Here is a 21,460-nt window from a genome sequence, read left to right as displayed (position 1 = left end):
ATGATTACTGGATTGCCGGAATGTGGAGGATGTGATGCTATCCTTACCGTTGTTGATGATTTTTCGAAATTTTCTATTTTTATTGGATGCAACAAACAGATTGATACAATGGGTGTTGCTAAGGTGTTGTTCCATAATGTATTTGCGTATTATGGTATTCCGTGTTTTATTCGTTCTGATCGTGATATTCGTTGGGCTAATAGCATTGCCAAGGATATTTCGAAGATTATGGGATTTAAGTATCATCTCACGGCTGCTAACAACCCTCGTGGAAATGGTGTGGCAGAAGCCGCTAACAAGAAGGTAGTACAGCTACTTCGTACTTTTGTTTCTGAAAATAAAGGTGATTGGTTGAGTTATTTGGCTGTGGCTCAGACTGCTATCAATTCATCTATTCACTCGGCTACCGGTATTTCGCCTTTCCAAGCGGTTTTTGGTCGCCAACCGTTGCTTCAATTGTCTGAACCTCAAGTTGTTGATATTGCTCATCACCTGATTAGTGAGTGGGGGAAGAGATTGAGGGCAATTCATTGGGCCGTTTCAGAACAATTATCCCTGTATCAGCACCGGATGAATATAAGTGCCAATGCAGGAGCAAGCTTTGATGATTATACAGTTGGTCAGTACGTGCTTGTGCATCGCGAAGCGTACACGAATAGTACTCGATACAAAAAAGTGACTGATGTGTATTTTGGTCCTTTTAAAGTAGTCAAGGTTATTAACAAGAATAGTTTTGAAATTGATTTACCGATATTAAACCTTAAATCAAGGGTGATTAATGCGAGGTTTTTACGTCCTTATTCGGTGCCTGAAGCTGCTTTTATTGATCTTCCCCGGACTGTTAATGAATTTAAAGCTAGAGCTTCTGAGGTTAATGGTATTTTAGGATATGATCCTGACACTAGGTCTTTTGATGTTACCTTTCGGATGGCTCGTCCTGGTCATTGCTTTACGGTCCCGGTTGATGTTTTTGTGGATAGTGTTCCACTGGGTTTACAGAAGAACCTCTATGAGTCCATTAAGGACTTCTATGGTTCTTCTAGTATTCCTATCTGTAGAAAACCGTTGTTGGGTCGTTCCTTTCAAAGTTTGAATAGAAGATCTTGACGGGGGGAATTGTTGTAGTATGGTTTGAGCTATTGGTTATAGGCAATGATACACGTGCTCATAACCATAAGCTCATAACCGTTAGTATATATGTTGGCTCATGATAAATTCCAAGTAGTTCTCCAAGCTGATTCTAGAGTTTCTCAATCTGTTGAATTCGTTTGTCATATTAAAACTGGTGTAATTTTGGAAGAAATCTTCAATTTCCATGATCTTGACGAGTTCCTCGCGTTTTTCTTTGGATTTAATAATAGCAGGATTGGAGGTGGAGAACAATTTTCCTGATTTGCGTTTCTCGCTTATGGCATATTCCAATACGTCGCGGTGCTTAAAGTCAAGGATTTTGATGTGACTTGCCCATTTGAAAGTTCTTTCAAATTTCATCAACACGTTTTGGAAGGATGGATCATTGGTGTTTGTAGTGGCTCGAGGTGTGCGCTTGTCTCCAGCGGTGGCTTGAGCATAGGTTTGGATTGGTCTTGTCACATTGACAGCTGGAGCCACCGGATTGGAGGCCGTAGTAGAAGATGAAACAGAGGGAACAGAAACAGAAGGAACAGAAACAGAAGGAACAGAAACAGAAGGAACAGAAACAGAAGGAACAGAAACAGAAGGAACAGAAACAGAAGGAACAGAAACAGAATTTTTTTTTGGGTTTTGAGAATTTTCGATTTTTTTTTGGTTTTCGGAGTTTTCATTAATAAAATCAGTAGAAATAACGGCGTGGGTTGGAACAACAGGATTATGCATGTCAATGTCAGTGTCACATGCTGCATGAGAATTGCGATCGCAATCAACTGAAGAAACATTAATTGCTGGAGAGGTAGTTGGGGTAGAAATGGCGTTGGAATCCATGTTTTGGTCCGCTTCAGGATCTTCTGAAGCAGTTAAAAAGGTTTCAACAGTACTATTAATAGTATTGTCGGCTGCATCAGTAATTTCTTCATCGGAATCTTGATCTTTAGCTTGTTTGTTTATGTTTGCTATCGGGATCGGGGTTTCAGATGTTGCGCCAACATCCAATGAAGAGCCCAAAGAAACCGGGGTTTCAATGATTGGGGGATCATTAGTAGGGTCGGTGGAGTAGTTTGGAGTAGCTTTATTACTATTTCTAGTGGTTCTCATGATAATTTTTAGGTTTTTTTTTCCTTTTTTTTTTTTTCCAATAATTTCGATTTATATTAAATCTCATAAGTATATAATTATATAAACTTGTTCTTGGTTTTGAGGAGGAAAATCTTCAAAAGACGAAGAATTTCAATTTTTTTAAATTAATATTCAACAGTGTGAGATTTCTACTCACTAAAAACCCCCTTTAAGATATTGACTATTTTTATTTTTATTTTTAATATTATTTTTATTTTTATTTTTATTTTGTTTTATGGTTATTTTAATTTTTTAGTAGACCGCTGTAATAAGATATAATAATGTTTTCATTGATTGATTTGTCCAATCTGCATTATTTGACCTTCGTACCCTATTATATTTTTCAATGTAATAAGCGAAGCGATCCAATTTTATCATAGTTTGTTTCTGATGTTGATGCAATATGATGTTATCCCATGTTTGAGATATTCCCATTTTTAATATTTTCCATAAGTTTCTTGATACTGTGCAATTTATGTAGTAATGGGTGATGTAGGCTTCCTTGATATGGTCAGGATCCCTGGGGTTGGTGTTCCAATTTTCTGGAGGAAAATTACAAACATGGCAACGGGAATTTGTTGATTTGAACAATGTGAGCCCCAACATCATGAGGTGGAGGTTCTCCATTGAACCCGGTACCCACCTTTTGATCTGGTTAATCTGTTTCCAAAATTTTCTTTGTTGTGGCTCCAGGGGGTATGTGATTTTGGTCAATGTTGTTGATGCTTTGGAGACGTCTCGTTTGAGTTGTTCCTGTTTGCTGCCGTTCTTAAAATCAAAAGTGAACATTTTTTGATGGTGGGCCTTGTATTTCTCTGGTACTGGTTTTGCTAAATTGTCCTGGATATCTTCAATCTTCAATCTTCAATCTTCTGCATCTGTGATACCTTGTTTTTCCCTGGTTCTCTAGATCAAATAAAATCGACCATGATTTGAGGTATTTTTTCTCTTCTAGTGAGAAAATGTTGCTTTTGACAATGTCAGAAAGGGTAATTTTCTTGGTGGAGCTGCCAGGATATGAGAGTTGGTAGCCAAGTAACGGAAAGTACCATATATGTGTTTGGATGGAGTTTCTGTCAATCATACTTCCAATTCTTTGAAAGTGAGATTCTGGATGGAGTTGAGATTTTTGGTATTGATCAAGTAGAGATTCCACTTGGATTTGGGTGTTAATGGCGTATTGGATTTTATATCTCAAGATTTGGTGATATAAATATTTTTCCAGGGATGTTAGTAGTTGGTATATGACGTGTGCGTACCGATATAGGAAGTGGTTTTTGAGATCGAGCATTCCATATCCTCCCATCTGGGTGGAAGTTTTGAGGGTGGAAAGGGATAGGCTGCCAATCCTGCGACAAAGGTGTTGAAATGATTCCTCAATCTTAGTGGTGGTAGAGTTAGAAAGGGGCTGATGCATTGCACGATATAAGAGTTTAGGGATAATGTAAGTATTGTACCCCAATACCTTTTCCGCTAAGCTGAGATGGTGCATTTGTGTGAGATAATATTTGTATTTGATGTTTTTCAATACCTGATCTTGATGTAGTGGTGTGTTTAGTGGAATACCCAAGTACACTATTGAGGGAGTGGAGGTAAAGACAGGGACCTGTTCATAGGGTAGTTTTGTCAAGGGTCCAAAGGTGCGATGATATTCGGCTGTATGGTATAGCTTGGATTTATCGGTGCTAAGGGTACTGCCTGAATATTTTTCAAAGTCCTTGATGTATTGGAGGGTGGTGAATAATTCAGTGTCATCTTTTACAAATATGGTGACATCATCAGCAAATGCTGTGACCTTTATCAGGATATCGGGGTTCATGGGATTCTGGATGGCAAAGTCTTTACCCAGTGGTTGCATGGAAATGGTCAATTCATTCTGGACTTCTAATTTTATGCCATGATTTTTTGTTTGAATATTTTCTAATAAAGGTTGTATGGCCAAGAGAAAGATACTGGGGCTTATTGGATTGCCCTGTAAGGTGCCCGAGGCTAACTTAAATAGCGGACCATGAAAGTTGTTGATCATTATGGAAGCAGTTGCTGATTTCAAGATGTTTATTAGTAATCGGCGAAAATTTGTACCAAGGTTTAGAATTTGGAAGAGGTGGTCTAGGTATGCATGCGAGATACTATCAAAAGCCTTTTGAAAGTCAGCCACAAGGATTTTGGAGGTGCGCAGCAATTGAAAAAGGTTGGAGTCTGGTCTCATTGAGTGGAAGACTTCTTTGAAAGCAGCAATTTGCTCGAAGGACGTACGTCCTGGGACGAAACCAGTTTGTTCGGAACCCACAAGCTGAGGGATGAATTTGAGTAATCGGTTGTTTAACACTATAGCGAGGATGCGCATATTAGTGTTAATTAATGAGATTGGCCTATAATTGGGTAAAAACTCTTTATTTTTCCTGGGTTTGAGGATTAATGTAATCAAAACCAGACTATAGTCAATAGGGATTGACCCAGCGGAAAGGATAGTGTTGAATTCTTGGAGGAGGATATGCTTAATGTTTTCCCAGGCTTCCTTATAGAATGTATAAGGGATTCCATCAGGACCAGGCTCACTCTTTGAGTTTGCCTGCCATATTGCGTCCTTGATCTCCAGTTCGATAATTGGGTTATCTAACTGTATAGCTTCGTGGGCCATTAGTTTCCTGGAAGAGATCGTCGTTAGGAGGTATTGGCGAATGGCATTCGGATCATGGTAGTCTTTAGCCGAAAAAATGTCCTTGTAATAGGACGTGGCATGGGCCAATAAATCTTGAATATCGGTGAGTTTCCTATCTCCAGCAATGACAAAAGCATCAATTGGATTTGTGTTTGGGTTCTGTTTAAAAACAGAGTTCAATCTTTCATAAGGGTCAGGTAAAATAGATGGGTCACTGCGTTGGAGAGAGTTCAATGCCGTTTTTGTTAGTGGTGCTAACAGTCGGATCTCTGCAATCAAATGGGATATGGATGGCAATTGTGATAACTTCTTGGAGTTAGCAATAAATGGTATTAGTTGGTTGTGCAATTTGAAACGCTTTGGTCCTAGTTGCACTAAATTAAAGGAGAGGGCAAATTTGATGCTAATTTCGTCATGTGTGGAAATAGTACCAAGGGTATTTGTCTGGCTAAGAGCAGTATTCTCCAACAAACCCTCAGAAATATAAAATCGATCTAAGCGACGATTTTTACCGTTTGAGGCTCGGTTAGTGGAAGGGAGACCTTTGGACAGCAGGAGGTAGAAAGCGTCTTTGAGATTGAAGCATTCAATGAAATCGTTTAGTTTTTTTAGATGTTTCAGAATTTTTTTATTTTTTTTTGATTTTGGAATTTCTAAGATATTGTTGAAATCTCCTCCAACCACTATTTCGATGTGTGAGTTTGGGTATTTGATAGCCAAATGGCCCAACAACTCACCGAGTAGCTGGTGCAACTGGGAATGAATAGTCAATTGGGCTTTTTGTTGTCCAGTTGGGTTGTATAGGTTTATCAATAATAATAGAGTTTTGCCATCATTCCAAGATATTACTAGATCAGTAAGGTATCCGGTTAGATGTGACTCAAGTTTATCGGAAATGAAATTTTTTAGTATTACCGTGCCCATGGAGGGGATATTTCTCAATAGTATAGCCGCTCGGGGGTAAGGGGAATTATTTACATGAAAGGAATGTTGATGGAAGTTTCGGATCAAAGCCTCACAGTCTTTCGGAAGTTCTTGAAAGAAAAGGATGTGCTGTTTGTTGTATTTGGAGAGGTGATGTTGGGAGGTGAAATGATATCTCTGAATATTTTGAGATATTAGATTGAAGGATTTCTTATGGGTAGTCATGATTAATTGGATTCATTTATGCTGATATCTGATATCAGCTCATCATCGTCATTATCATCATCATCATTCGGATTATCCAGGGAGTCAATTTCAATGTGATCACTCTGGTGATCATCTGGTTCATAATCTGAGTCATCATCGTCATTGCTTGAATAGTGTTCATCGAGGAAAGCCAGTAAATTTACCGGTTCTCCATCATGTTTGTCGGCTTTCAGGTTTCCCTTAGTCAGCCGTTCCAGGTCTTGGTTGCTCTGGTGAACAGTTGTATTTTGAGATGTCCTCCGGGTCTTAGAACTCAGGTTATGAGAACTCTTGTTAGGAGTGGAGGAGGGTTCCTTGGCTGGAGTTTTTGGCACGAGAATTGGGGAGGTGTCATGTTGAGAATAGATGGTGTTGGATTTTGTGGTTGAAGGGGATGAGACTGGGGATAATGGTTTTGGGGATGAATGTCTTGGTTGGGTAGGATTGGAACTGGTAAATGATGGGGATGTATTTGTGGATGATTTTTGGGGTTTCTCAGTCTTTTGAGATGGCTGGTTGGTGTTGTTCCCTTCAGCTTCCACGCCGGGTTCCGTAATATCCAATTCCGAAGTATCTCCAGCTAAGACATTGAATGGGTTTTGCCCAACCTGCTTATCTGGAACTTGTCTTTGGGAACGGTCCTTTCTGTTTGGTTGTAGTTTTGAGTCTCTGTTCAAAATGGTTCTCTTCTTTCCAGTAACAACTTTGAAGGAGCTATTTGCTTCATGTGCAACATTTTGATTCAGGGATTCTTTTTGTGGGGTGATCTTGGTTTTCTTAGAATGACGTTTAATTGGGCATTCTGGTCCAATGTGGCCTGGTTTTTTACAGATGATACAGTTCCGCTCAGGACAAGAGAACTTGGTATGCTTCCTGGAACCACAGCTAGTACAGTGGAAACAATGGGTCAAGAGTTTGATTTTCAAAATCTTGGATGAGATAATTGGTAGTTCTGTATCTTTTTCCAAGTTTATCATACCATAGAATCTATTTCTTTGGAAGGGGTCAGATGTTATGCAAGCTTGCAAATCAACAAAATTAAAGGCATCGTATGGGATCTTATGTTGTTGGAAGTGGGACTCCAATATGTCGTTTAAAGCATCTCTGTTACTAGTTTGGACTTCGATTTCAATAAAATGACGTTCAACATATTCGTCAATCACAATTTTGGGTTTATAAGTTGTGGTTTCAGTGCTTATTTGTAAAAACTCATTGATATGATTGATGAATGATATTTTTCTTTTTTTGAATTTGTCGTCTGGCAGAGGGAAATCAGGGAAAAAACTTCCAGGAATGACAATTTCATTTTCATCAGAGTTGATATAAATGACTTCCTGGGAATGTCTTAAATCATACTCCAATTTTGTTCTTTGATGACGTTCAGTTTCCTCGATGTTCCCAGATTCAAGGAGCTGTTGTTGTTGATTAGCTAGGTCCATCAAAGCGAATTTAATGAGAGCCAATTGGATTTCTGCGGAGCTTCCTTGCATCAATGGTTTTGGGATTTTGAAATGCAAATTACCTTGGTTCAATTTGTAAATTTGTCTGAAGAGCTGTAATTTTTCATTGGTGGTAAGACCTGCAAGACGTTTCATTTCCATGTCAATCTTTGTTCTAGATTGTTGGCTAAAGTACTCAACAATGAACAAAGTATTATGATATTCCATCATTCTGTCTGGATCATCTGGACGGATTTTATACAGTGTAGATTGATAAATATGATCATTATTGTTGTAGCATTCAATGAAGTGCTCCAACACTTCCCTGTAGTAGAACTTGAGGTCCTTGATGAGGAAAGGCCAGTAAAACGCGTTAGCGAATTTTCGGAAAAGAGGGTCATTTTCCCTGTCGATTTCTTTCCTCCCATTAAAGGGGTTGACCGTGGTCGTAGAAGAATTTTCCATTTCTTCTGGGGCAAGAGTAGAAGCGACAACGGAGGCGAAGGAACGGGCGGAGGTGGAACTAATAAAGGCGTTTTGGGTTTTTTGGGTTTTTTGTTTTTTTCAGATTGGTTTTCAGTGGAGTTTTCTACGTTTTTTTCGGAGTTTATGGAGGATTTTTCATTTTTTTTGGTGTTTTTTTGTTCCAAGTTCGCATCCTCAACTTCTCCATGTTGAGGGGCCGTTGCGTGCTTAGGTGATTGATTACCTAATAATGCAGGATCGATTTGATTAGCAATCGAAGAATAAATTTGGGTTGCGGCGGGCAGATTTGGGTTTTCTACCGCGTTTTCCTCATCCCTTGAATCATTTGAAGAATAATCGATTCCATAATTGGAACTTTCATCGTCAAAAGATTCATCTTCGTCATTTTCCGGTGGTTTTTCGACGCTGTTTTCATGAATTTCAGCGTTCTTGTTGTCACGACCTTGATGGTCGCCTTGAGAAGACATATCGACATTATCAGCCACGGAGGGGGATGAATCTCTAGTAAAGGACTTTGGGGGATCATTTGTAGGATCAGTTGAGTAATTAATACTTTGTTTCTTATAACTATCAGGACTTGACATGTTGGGAAAAATTTTTTTTTTTTTTTTTTTAACCCGTGACTAACTACATCTAGTCTAGTCGCATCGTAATATAACAAACAAAAAAATAGCCGGGCTAGCCTAATTGGTTAGGGCGTCTGACTTCTAATCAGGAGATTCTGGGTTCGAGTCCCAGGTTCGGTGCTTTTTTTCTTTTTGATGAAAAAACATTTTATACTCCATTTGGGATAATAACTATTTAATGCCACTATAACAGTACATTGTAACTTGTAACTTGTAACAGTATTGGCGTTATCTCATTTTATTTGACGATGACCGATGTTGATCTCTGCTTGTGCTGGTTGTACCAGAACTATCCTGTTGTAGAAAATTGTTAGATGCTGAGGCGGAAGGATTAGATGAAAGATCCATTACAAAGTTGGTTATTAGTTTGGGTCGGTGATTAGCTTATTTATTTGCTAGTCTACTTCTAGTAGATAGATTTCGGATGAGATTGAGCTAGCCTCCTTCTATCCTCTAAGTAATTAATTCTTCCTTTCATGACAAATAAAATCCCTTTTATATCTAGATTTAGAAGAATCTAAACATAGCAATATCCATATACATTGCTCAGTGGTTGCGACCCACTGGCATTGTATTGGTGCAATGTACAGAGTTAGTTAACTACGGTCAAGCATCATTCGTCAATGAGCTATGATCGATAGTCTATAGAACCACCATAGTGGTACACTCCGACAGTATTCTCAGACATTACGGCAATATAAGATGTTTTGGGATTGGTTAAATGTGTATTGGTTCTTTCTTAGTTAAATTAAGCCTACTTCTCAAAGTAATCTATCTCAGCTGTAGATAGAAGGATACTAAGTCCTTAAGTAATACAATCCTACTCCTTCCATGATAAGTGGAAGTGTCCACCCGTTATATTCCAGACATTGGAGTCTGCTGACTCCAGCCCATTTAAACATGAGTCTCCTGACTACCTACCACCTGTTATTGCCGACTTCACGTGATTATGGCTTGTAGTAGGGTAAGATCTATCCGGTCGGTGGTAGCGGTGGATAGAGTCTAAAAATATCGGATTTAAGATAATTCTGAATTAATACAAATAATATATTACTAAAGTTAACAACGTAGTAAAATATAATAATTGAATAATGTCTTTTTTCTTTAAAAGTAGCAGTGTGATAGTAAAAGTAGACTAAGTAAAATAAATAGAATGTAAGAAAATATGGGTTTGAAGTAATGGTGTTATGGCTAATAACACTCTAGGGTGGTTTTAGCAAAAAGTGTACAAGTACGACTAGTACACAGTCTATTGAGCTATGTAATCCGGACAACTATCTTTTGAGTAGGGTAAGCTCCGAGAAGCGCTTATAAATTATACAAACGTGTTGATTGTAAATTGTATTTTTAATAGACCTTTGTATAGATTTAATAGTAAAAGATAGTAGTGTAAAATAAGTAAAAATAAGTCTGTCTTTCTAATATATGTAATAAGTAAATAATTTTTTTTTGTTTTTTCTTTTATAAATTATTGTATGTGCGGGTTACTTTCAGATAGCACACTATTGTGTCTTTTTATCCGGAACAAATTAACCTTTGAATAATAGTAAGATATACTACCGCGCTATCTGATTTAACCTTATGAAAAATAGACAGTTACTGTAGAAATTCAAAAAAAATATTCTAAAAGATAATAAGATTTAAAATATAAAATATAATTCAAAAGTTAAAATGTATTGAGTTAATAAAAAATTAAAGATTTTATTAAAAATAGTGATAAAAAAAATAGATATTATTTTTCTTCGTCTGATTGGATTGGATTCTGTTGCGTTACGAGCTCTGCTCTGGTTACTAACGCTATTCTTGCTAAAGACACTAAACACACTATCTAACATTCAGGGCCCAAGTATTGTTAGAACAATAGTGTATACACCACAAATAATACCTGGTTACTCTCCCTTACCCCAAAGAAGTCTTCTCAATAATTTAAGACTTAAATTGTACAATTTGCCAATCGAACATGAGTGAAAGTGACAATAAATCCGTAGGTGCGGAGCACCGACAACCACACACTCCCACCAAATCTATTAATCGAGAGCTAATTCTATGCTTAATATACAAGAATGCTTTGCCTGCTAGAAAGAGACTTATTGAATATTTAACATACAAGTTTTGATGGGTCTATTAAAACGAATAAATAAATAAATAAATAAATAAATAAATAAATAAATAAATAAATAAATAAATAAATAAATAAATAAATAAATAAATAAATAAATAAATAAATAAATAAATAAATAAATAAATAAATAAATAAATAAATAAATAAATAAATAAATAAATAAATAAATAAATAAATAAATAAATAAATAAATAAATAAATAAATAAATAAATAAATAAATAAATAAATAAATAAATAAATAAATAAATCACAAAAAACGCAAAGAGAAATGATAGCCAAAGTCACACACTTTTTAGCTGCCATTAAATTCTAAAATAACCTTTGGAAATTTAAATTCTAACGTAAACTTCCCCAACCCGGGTCAAAAAGCTTTTAATGGAAGATCTCAACTCCTGAGGAAGTTGTTTATCCAAAATACTCAAGATCAAATCGTACATGATTGGACAATGTTTGATGAAATCGTCTTCCTCCAACTCGTAGTAACCTTGCATGATTTCCACCACCACCGGTCTCCAGGTATTGATGTTTCTTTGCTTGGTGGTCTCATCTAGTGAGATATAATCCTCGATGATCTTTACACATAATGGAATCAATTTTGCTAAAAGCGCCTCTCTTTGCTTTTCTGTGGCTTTTTTACCATTGACTAACAACCGGAAAACAATATTGATATATACTCCCGACGATGAAGATTCTTGTTTGAGCAAGTTTGGTAATCTTTCAATCACTCCAGAGTTCCACAATCTCACCCGTAAGTTGTAATCTTCATTGAATTCGTGAGAGAAATTATAGGATTTTTCTAAAGCCCCAATTAACGAGAGCAAATTCTCCATTGGGATCATCTCGTAGAAAGTTTCGTCTTCAAACACTTCGGACAATGTTTCAATCATTAATAATTGCAAAACACATTTCACGACAATAATACTTTTCTCTTTCACCCGTTTCTTATGTTCTTCGGAAGACGATTTGGCTGGACGGAATTCATAATTATTGGATTGGGGCGATGTCATATCAAGGCCATCGGTAGTAGTGACAGGAGTCTGAGTAGTCGATAGAGTGGCAGCATTATTATGGATAATCACCGTATCAGTGGACTGATTATACTCTTCTTGATCTTCTTCATCATCTTGTTTATCACTGACATGTTTATCTTCATCATTCTTATTGACAGCAAACCCGTTTGCCAAAGTTTCGGCATTAAATTCACTGGCTTTACTAAACTCTCCTTCAATATGGGCATGGCTTTTCTCTTCGACTCGTAAAGGATCTGCCAAAAACAATTCCACAGCAGTAGTGGCATCAAACAATTCATTCAAAGTATCGGTGACTTTGTTCCAATCAGTAGTCCTGAATTTTTTACAGTTTTCCAAAATCAAGCTTTGAAGACAATTCCTGCCAATTCTCGAGATGGTATCATTTTCCTGCAAGATACAAGAACAAAGCAACTTAAGATATCCATCCAACATTGGCAATAACGTATCAAAATGGGTGAAGATCGCCACCATGTTTTTCAATGCCTGTATTAAAGTAGTGGATAACCACACTGATAAATCATCATGGCTATTCAACTGACTCCAATGGTTGCTCAACACTCCAAAGATCGGGAATAACAACTCATGACAGATCTCACTCCAACTGCTTTCGTCAAAATTCTCACCGTATTCCACCAACGAGTCAAACAAATGATCTAATGAAATTGAGCGGCTCTCTAAATCAGAATTCTGCAAAATAACTTTATTGAAGCCAGTCAATACTGGCAAAAATTTGATAGTTTTAGTGTTGGTGGTTGTCTTCGAAACACCTTCTTTATTAACTTCTGGATGTTCACTACCGTCATAATTCTGAACTTTTTTAATCAAGTTCCTCATATCAGAAATCACGTGCAAACTTACCCTTTGGTTATATTCATTACACGCCAACGCAGTGTAGGCATCAACTAATCCAGTGAAAGCATCTTGACGATATAGTGCTTCAAAGTAATTCTTGTTGATTTTGCTCAACATCTTATAAGTTCTGGTGATCACTTGGTCGTTATTACTGGCAGCCGCCTTGGAAAAAGATTCAAATATCGTTACCCATCCAGACTTGATTTTATCGGATTTTGCTAAAATCATGTTATCAATACAATCAAGCACCATCATTTTGCACTCCACTGCTTCGTTATGCGATAGGACAAATGCAAACGGTTTGAGGAAATCTTTTTGAAATTTGAAATACGCCAATTCTTCAATCTCGAAAAATCTCATCGAGAGCTGTCTTAACGAATCAAGGGCAAAGATCACAATGTTCATATTGAAATTACACCCAATCTTATTGAAGGATTCGCCCATGATGGACCATAATCTTGACCACTCGACCCTGATTCTTCCCATGTTGTAGTAACAAATATCTACCATTTTTTGCAATGAAAAAATTCTTGGATGGCTACTATTGCCAGATGATTCCACCTCATCCAAAGCCACTTCGATTAATGCTTCGATAAAAAATGTGATAGCATCAATGTCCAATTTCTCGGTACTGGCGAAAATTTTGTCGATTTTCACGGTTAGTTCAGTAGAAGCAATCAATGATGCGATTTCCGGATGAAGTTTCTGATTGGCATGATGCTGCTGTGCTAATTCTGAAGGATTGGCTAATCTTCTGCTGAAAAATTTGGTGTTGAAAGATCTGATGCTTTCATGAGACGTACGACCATCATTATTGAGAGTCTTTTCAACTTTGGCGTTCAAAACATCAGGAATATTGGACGCATCAACCCCTTGAGCAATTAACTGTAATCTTTCCAATTGAGAAATGCACATCAAAACATCGGTCCACGAAGAGTTTAAATGGTTACCATCGCTAACACAGATATTTAACAACACATTGATAGCATCAAGGTTCTTTCTTTTGATTTCTTCAATATTAGTAAGATTAGTAAATTGGAGTAAAGCATTAATAAACGAGGTTCTGGCGTCCGCCAAGTTAAAAATACAGGCAATCTTGATTGATAATTTAATCCCTTCCAAACATAATGTGCTAATAGTTTTATTATCAAATTCTTTGAAACTTGGGGTGAGGGCCGCCAAGAAGGACATCCACAAAGTATCAAAAATCGATTTGACGTGCTCGACATGATTGGCACTAAAAAATTTTGTTCTTTTTTGTAAAGTTCCTTGGGTATTTGATTTGATAACTTTCTCGGTCTTTGAGGAAATTTCCTTGGCTGCTTGAATGTAATATTCCATGTTGATATCTTTGCCACTGGAGAATAAGTTTGGCAATCCGGTTGATGAAGGAATTTGTGGGGTTTTACTTCCGGAAATTAATGCATGATGTTGCTCGGATTCTAAAATGATCTCGTTATTGGCAATATCATTATAAATGTCAATCAACAATTGTCTCGGAAGGTCTTTGCCATCATCGATCCCTGAGTTATTCTTGATGAAATCCTCAATGGTCATTCTTGATTTAACTTGATTGTTGTGCTGATCAGTATTCAACATGATCACTGAGTAAGACAACACGTACAATGTATCGGCTTGGGCAAACACACTATTTGGGTGACTTTTGTAGTAAGTTTCGGCAAATTTTAACATGAACCTATCAATTTTCTGGGATTCTCCCGGTAATCTGAAACTTTGCAAAAACAATCTCATGGCATCAACAAACTTCAATCCTTCAAAACTAAACTCATCAACAAATGCATGCATGACATTGATATTGTACTCGTCACCTTCTCCCAAATATTCCCCCATCACTTCTTTATCCAAAATATTGTTGTTCGTCAACAAGAACTTGGCAACATCCCTTGGATCAGATGATTTGATAAAGTTACTTTCAATCAATTTTTGAATGCCTTTTTTTGGTTTATAATTGAAAGATTTGCAATATTCTAATAATAATGTTTTCCGCTTTTTTGCTGATTCGAATTCCGTCGGGTTGTCGACCTCGGTGGTGGAAATTTCTCTAAGAATTGGCGTTGATGACATTACCGAGGTAGTTGGGGAAGATGGTTCTCTGCTGCTGCTGATGACACTGGAAGATCTTTTGTGCACCCCGTTGAATGATTTCCCATCATCGTTGGTTACTGTCAACCCTTTATTTGTCCAACTGTACAAGCTTCGCAAGATACTGACAATACAATTGAGAGCGGTAGGATCATAACCAGTAGCATCCTGTTTGCCATTATTAACTTCACCAGAGGCCATCTGGTCATTTCTTTTGGTGAGACCATAATTCCGTAAGTTATTGTTTTCTGTCTTTATCAAGAAATTTATCAATGATTCAATGATATTAGGCTGGTTTTCTGAACAATCAAAGTTCAAATAAAATTCGATTAATAATCTTGGATCATTGGCCAATTTTGCTACGACTGAGAGGAAGTAATTTTTTTGGAAATCACTGGACACTGACATTTCAACGATGGAGATGAAAATTTCTGAAAATAACACCGGGATTTCGTTGATGAATTCAGCTCTCAAGTTGGTGATCATGATGTAGAAGATGTCCAAACATACTGAATATATTTCGTTCAATTGGTACACCGCATTTTTCGTTAAGGCTAATAAAAGATAGTTTCGTATGGAATCGATGAATGGGATTTTCTCATTACTGATGTTGGAAGAGATGGTGATGGTCTTGTTAAGGAAACAATTTATGTGATTTTTCAAGATTGAATAAATGATTTTTAATGAGAGTAATTTAGATCTAACGGCGGTAGATCTAGCATCCAAAAAGTTTTCATCGATGGATTTCACTGATAATTTCGACATGGCTCTGAAGATCAAGAAACAATCTTTAACAAGTAAGGAATGTTTATCCGATTCATCAGTGGTTTCGCTCAATACTCTATTTTCTATATCACCAAACTTCTTTTCATCAGCCTCATTCAAGTTCTCAAGATTCTCCAAAACAATATTCGAAGGACTGACATTATTATTGAGACTGGTGGTGCTACTGCTATTCAACTTAGCACTATTGTTCAAAGTGGCCGTGCTACTGCTGGCAGAGATCCCGTTTTCAATCATTTGGAAATAGTGATCAATGATTTGAGTTAAAGTGGCCTCGGCAATTAATTTTGTGTTTTCATTGACGGTCAAGATAAAAATATTATAAATCAATCTGATTCCTTCTAATAATTTCGCGGTATGGACTTCGACATTATCGTTCAATATAATATTCACCACGGTTTTCACTATTTGCAACTCGATGGCATCGTCGGTTTCATCTTTGAAGATTTTGGCGATGGTGTCAATACAGAGATCTGAGAATTTGGTACAATTCTTGTAATTGATTTGATTGAACGAGGAGCTAGAATTCTCAAAGATGAAGATCTTGGACACAGCGTCAACAAGTGCTACTTTCAATTGGAGATTGTTTTCTGAGGTTTCCAATAGTCGGATTAGCTTTATTGATGGGATCTTGCCCTGATCAAGAATCGATTGACAATCTTTGGCGATTTCTTTTTGATCAGCATTCAATTTATAAGGCTTCAAGTTGATGGTTTCAATCAATTTTTTCAACACATTGATAGTCACAGCAGAAGAGCTATCAGCGGTGGTTTTTTCTGGGTGTTGTGAGATCGCCTGGTTGGCAGAGGGATCCTCGAGATCCTCGGACGTCGTTGATGTTCTGGGTGTTGTTGATTGTTGTACTTCTGGATCTTTAGCAAGCACTTTTGATTCTTCCACAGGCTTTTCTATCTCTTCAACAGGCTCTTCTGTCTGTTCATTTGTAATTTCTGCTGGATCACTAGTTGGCACTTCTGGGTCTTCTGGATTCGTGTCCACAGTTTCACTTTCCGGAGAAGGATCAGGGACATTGCCATGGGTTATCCCTTGGCTGCTATCAAATGACATACTTTCTTCTTTCACCATGGTATCCCTGGAGCTCTCTGGCAGCATTCCTCGTCGATTACTATTGTTATTTGGTGATTCTCTGTTGTTGATTTATTCGTTGGCGAATTTCTTTCCCGCAAAAAGGAGGCGGAGGAGCCGGACCGGAAATCACGTGACAAAACAAAAACAAAACAAAAAAAAAATGATTCAAAACTTTTGGCAGCAAATAGGAAGGATGGAAGGAATGAAGGAAGGAAGGAAGGAAGGAAGGAAAGAAGGAGGAAGCACATCGCCGTGTTCTAACGTCTTTCTGATGGGGGAACAATGTGCAATAGAACACTCTTTGGGAACCATGGGATCAGCCAGTGTCCATAATATTGTGGCCGATGGGGGACGGGTGCCAGTTGCCAGGATGGAGGGAACAGAGAACACCAAACAGCGAGAGAACGATGAGAAGCAGAGGATGAACAAGAACAAGAACAAGAACAAAAACAAGAACAAGAACAAGAGGAACAAGAAGAAGAAGAAACAGACAAAACAGAAAAATAATATACAACCCCAATTGAATGCCATGAGGAGAATTGCAAATGACTTACAAAACGAAATTACCCCATTAGAAAATGAAATTAAACATGAGGCCAACACCACTTTCAATTTGAAAGAGTCATCAAAAATACTATCATCATCGAAGACAATGCCATCATCATCATCGTTATCAAGGAACCATTTGGCCAAATCAAAGGTCCCTGACAACAAGAAATATCTCGTGGATCTCACTGAGGAAGTAATGCGACAGTCACGGTTGGTGATGAAAATCAACGAACGCTGGAATTCCAAAATCAACACCAAAAAACCATCTTCGAATTTAAAGTCCCCCAAAATATCTGACGAGTGGGTCGCCAATCTTAAGCGGAGAATGGTGGAATCCGATGATGAAGATGGTTATCTGAGCAGTGGTAATAGTAGCTCATATTCCCAAAATATTTCTATTGTTCCTTCTAGACCAATTCTAACGGTGAGCTCTATGACATCTGCTTCAGAAGGGATAGAACGAATGTGTTTGAAGTAAAGGAGTCTTTGTTGGGGTGCTTAGAAATGGTAGTTCGTTCTCATAGAACAGTTTGCATTATTTATTTATTTTATTTTTGAAATCATTTGGTTTTATAGAGCTTATTTTTGTCTGGGTCTTATTGTTATTGGTTTTTTTTATTTAGTTGATTGAAAAAGTTATGCTAGTTCGCTGAGAAAGTTACGGAAACAAATTGAGAGAGTTGTTTCAGGCCTTTCTGGATATTTGATTTTTTTTTTTCTTGATTTTTTGATTTGGAGAAATGCTACAAAAGGGGTAATATATTGCTAAATATTATAATGCTGTAAGATATGGTATATATCTTTATCTATCCCCAATATATTATCAATAATATCACATAGATATATTTCCGATAGTGCATATGTCGGGTAGCCCTCATCGCTCATCGCCCGACTTTGAATTTTTTTTTCTTCTTGTTCTTCTTGCATAAATCGATGTCAAAAACACCGGTTAATTCACCAAAAAGCCTTTTGTTTGATGTGTATTAGGCAGCAAGGGCTACTCCAAAGAGTTTTTCGAAGCCGCAGGCTTTATTCGACCACTACATCCTCAATAAAGCCGCCTATTCACTTGGCGAGTGAGGATGAAGGACTAATACCTGAGGAAGAAAATGGTCTTGAAGGAGAAGATCATATACTAGGAGGAGAAAATAATGTACTAGAAGGGAAAAATTTTTTAGTAGAAGAAGAACCCGTGCCAGAGATAATACTTGAAAAAGAAATCGACACCAAAACTTTGGTGTACGAACCCATCAAACCAAATTTCCCCCAGTTGCCAGTACCGCCGCTCGCCCATAATCTCTCCAAAGTGTTATTCCAACCCAACGTGTACCACCAATTACAGGATAAACGGACCAGAGTGTATAGCTTCCCACCTTTTTTGGAGAACGTGGTGAGCGTCGATAAGTTTGATTTCAACAAAGTTAAAGCGTTCATCCCATCAGGACGGGACCCTGTGTTATTGGAAATGGCGTCAGATGTCAACAAGCGGAGAAATAACAAAAATGACCCAGAGAGTGTCAGGGAAAAGGTAAAATACTACAGCTCAACCTCATCAATGACGGGGTTATTGTCGCAGCTCCATTTCGCGCTATCTAATAATAAGCAACCGAAATTTAAGGACTTGAGTTTGAGTTATAGTGATTTACCGGGAAAGAAGATGTCATTCTCTCCAGGGGCAAAGACTGCGGCGGTGGTGGTATTAAAAGTTAGGAAGTCTAGACCAGGACTACAGAGCGTGGTGTATTCTATTGATGCTGATAAATCTACAGACGATGACATGATTCTCTCGATTTTGGGGAACTTGATGGAGACTTTATTGATAACCAAAGAAAGAGATTTCAAGCGTAATTATGTTCTTGGTAAAAATAATAAGACCAAAGGCCAAGAGGAAGTTGCAGGAGACACTTATCATTATGCCAAAATGGGGAAGTTTTTGGTGAGATCGCAATTGGACTGTTACGATCCACGGCTACCTAATACGGGGACGTTTGATTTGAAGACCCGAGCGGTGTGTTCTATCAGAGTGGACATCGACCATATTCAAAACACCCAAAAAAACCGAAGTGGGTACCAGATCATCAAAAGACTAGGAGGGTTTGAGAGCTATGAAAAAGAAAAGTACGACTTGATCCGGTCGGCGATGTTGAAGTACTCGTTCCAGGCGAGAATCGGTAATATGGATGGAATCTTTGTTTGTTACCATAATATTGAGAAAATATTTGGTTTTGAATACATCCCGTTGACAGATATTGACGAATTGTACCACCATGATCCTAATGCTGAGGAGGAGTCTGACATCGCAGACGTTCTTGATATGCATCTTGATGGCTTCCAAACCAGTATGAGCTCATTTGTCTCGGAAACCGAATTCAAGGTCAGTTTCAAAGTATTGGAAGATATTATTGATACTATTGTCAATGACTACTTAGTACAAAACGGCGAAGCAGAATGCTTTAGGATGATTCTTAAAGCCAAGACCGAAAAAGGAAGGAGCAAATTATACGTATTATTCACCCCCCTCAACCATGAACAAGTCAACAAGATTCAGAACCAGGATATGCTACAGCAAGAATTGGCGCTTGCCAAGAAATTGCAGAACGCCTCGAAGTTGGAGGATATCGACTTGGATAATATTGAGAATGATCGCAATTTACAGGTGAAATTGAAGCTCCATCCTGATTTCTACAAGGCGAAACAAAATATGAGAAAGGCTGATTTCCAAAAAATGAACAATATAACATCGTACAAGGCTCAAGGTTTTAAAGTATCGTTTGATCATTACCATGATGGTGAATTACAGACCGAGAGGTTTGCTTATCCTAAATCAAGAGATATTGATTGGAAAGTCAATTATACCATTACGAAGCTTGATACTGAGACAGCTCAACGTCATTATAAGAAGTTCATGCAGGACAAAGGAATACTTCAATGGTCGCAATTTGACTCGGACTATACGACAATTGTCCGACAATATGACCAAATTGGGAGGTTGAGGGAAGAGTTTTTTGCTGCGATGGAAGATAATGGGAAGAAGGTTGTTTGGAAACCAGATAAATAGATGAAAATGGCTTACAAATTTTGGAGTATGGAGGCTATAAAAAGAGAATAAGTACATGTAAATTAAAACAAAACAAAGCTGTGTATATAACTCATTAAAAATAAATAGGACAAGAAAAAAAAATTAAAAAAATAGAACAAACCATTGGGAATTACCATTAACAGGAGCCAATTATCAATTTTTTTTTCTTCTTTTTTATTCAAATACTAACACTAAAAAAATTTCTGGTATAACATAGATGATCAAATTAATGACTCTACGAACTATTCACAAAATTAGGCTTGGGATTCTGGAGCAGGAGCAGAAGCAGGAGCGGCGGCTGGGGCATCAGGAGAAGCCTTTTCTCCTTCATCACCGTTTTCGTTTCTGGTGGATCTTGGGCCTCTGTAATTACCTCTGCCTCTGTAATTACCTCTTCCTCTGTAATTACCTCTTCCTCTGTAATTACCTCTGCCACCCATGTAATTGCTTCTACCTCTATACCCTCCTCTGAAACCACCTCTTCTGGTGTAACCTGGGACATTGGTTCTCTTTTGGGTGACATTCAACTTTCTGCCTTTGAATTCGGCCTCGTTCAACTTCAATGCCTCACTCACCGATTCAATTTTAGCGAATTCCACGTAGGCAAACCCTTTGGCGAACCCGGTGAACTTGTCATATAAGATGGTGATACGATTGATAACCCCTGCAGTATTGAAGAATTTCTCCAATTCCTCTGGAGTGGCACTATAATCAACGTTACCGGCATAAATACTACGGGAATCAATTTCCTTTTGTTGTTCTAGTTGTTCTTCCCTTGATAATTTGGTTGGTTCCGGTTGGGCAGCCACGGTTTCGTTGTCTCCTACTGACTTTTCTTTTTCCTGTTGTTGTGGTTGACTGTCAGCATTTTCTTCAGTAGTGGCAGTAGTGGCTGGCACTTGTTCTACCTTTGGTGATTCTTCTTTGGCACTCATTATTCTTTGATTGATTTATTGATGATATATCTCCACGGCTTTTTTATTTCTTCGCTTCTGCTTCTGCTGCTACTAATTGACCTTCACTCCCTGTTGTTATCTTATTGTTATCTTTCCAGAATTGAGTCCTGATACGATTGATGGCAAAAAACAAGATGTAATATATATTTTTTGCTTCCAATGATCTGTGGAGTATTTTCTGTTTGTTTTTGGTGGAAAATTTTTTTTTTTTTTTTTTTTTGGGGGCACCCAGAATAGGGGTGTATACTTCTGTCAGCAC

General features: G+C 37.6%; 5 protein-coding genes across 5 annotated transcripts; 2 read left to right on the top strand and 3 right to left on the bottom strand. All coding sequences in view use genetic code 12, as the record gives it.

Moving 5' to 3' along the window:
• Positions 1 to 1,271: 1,271 nt before the first annotated feature.
• On the bottom strand, positions 1,272 to 2,174 carry DASC09_041980 (uncharacterized protein; the record flags this gene model as incomplete). The annotated part of the gene is made up of 3 exons (XM_064997797.1): positions 1,272 to 1,343; positions 1,426 to 2,014; positions 2,149 to 2,174. 3 exons carry the CDS (start codon positions 2,172 to 2,174, stop codon positions 1,272 to 1,274), a joined length of 687 nt encoding a protein of 228 aa, XP_064853869.1.
• Positions 2,175 to 11,088: 8,914 nt separating this feature from the next.
• Positions 11,089 to 16,641, bottom strand: SEC7 (Arf family guanine nucleotide exchange factor SEC7; the record flags this gene model as incomplete). Its single annotated transcript, XM_064997796.1, has 1 exon — positions 11,089 to 16,641. One exon carries the CDS (start codon positions 16,639 to 16,641, stop codon positions 11,089 to 11,091), a length of 5,553 nt encoding a protein of 1,850 aa, XP_064853868.1.
• Positions 16,642 to 16,777: 136 nt separating this feature from the next.
• DASC09_041960 (uncharacterized protein) lies at positions 16,778 to 17,644 on the top strand (the record flags this gene model as incomplete). Its single annotated transcript, XM_064997795.1, has 1 exon — positions 16,778 to 17,644. The coding sequence occupies one exon, from the start codon at positions 16,778 to 16,780 to the stop codon at positions 17,642 to 17,644; it is 867 nt and encodes a 288-aa protein (XP_064853867.1).
• A 498-nt stretch (positions 17,645 to 18,142) lies between these two features.
• On the top strand, positions 18,143 to 20,224 carry PET127 (Pet127p; the record flags this gene model as incomplete). Its single annotated transcript, XM_064997794.1, has 1 exon — positions 18,143 to 20,224. The coding sequence occupies one exon, from the start codon at positions 18,143 to 18,145 to the stop codon at positions 20,222 to 20,224; it is 2,082 nt and encodes a 693-aa protein (XP_064853866.1).
• Positions 20,225 to 20,499: 275 nt separating this feature from the next.
• DASC09_041940 (polyadenylate-binding protein) lies at positions 20,500 to 21,180 on the bottom strand (the record flags this gene model as incomplete). The annotated part of the gene is made up of 1 exon (XM_064997793.1): positions 20,500 to 21,180. One exon carries the CDS (start codon positions 21,178 to 21,180, stop codon positions 20,500 to 20,502), a length of 681 nt encoding a protein of 226 aa, XP_064853865.1.
• Between the last annotated feature and the right edge of the window lie 280 nt (positions 21,181 to 21,460).

Source organism: Saccharomycopsis crataegensis, assembly GCF_037102585.1.
Source record: "Saccharomycopsis crataegensis DNA, jcf7180000000084, whole genome shotgun sequence".
NCBI lineage: Eukaryota > Fungi > Ascomycota > Saccharomycetes > Ascoideales > Saccharomycopsidaceae > Saccharomycopsis > Saccharomycopsis crataegensis.
The sequence above is the reverse complement of the archived record's forward strand: the minus strand, read 5'-3'. Positions and strand labels throughout refer to the sequence as shown.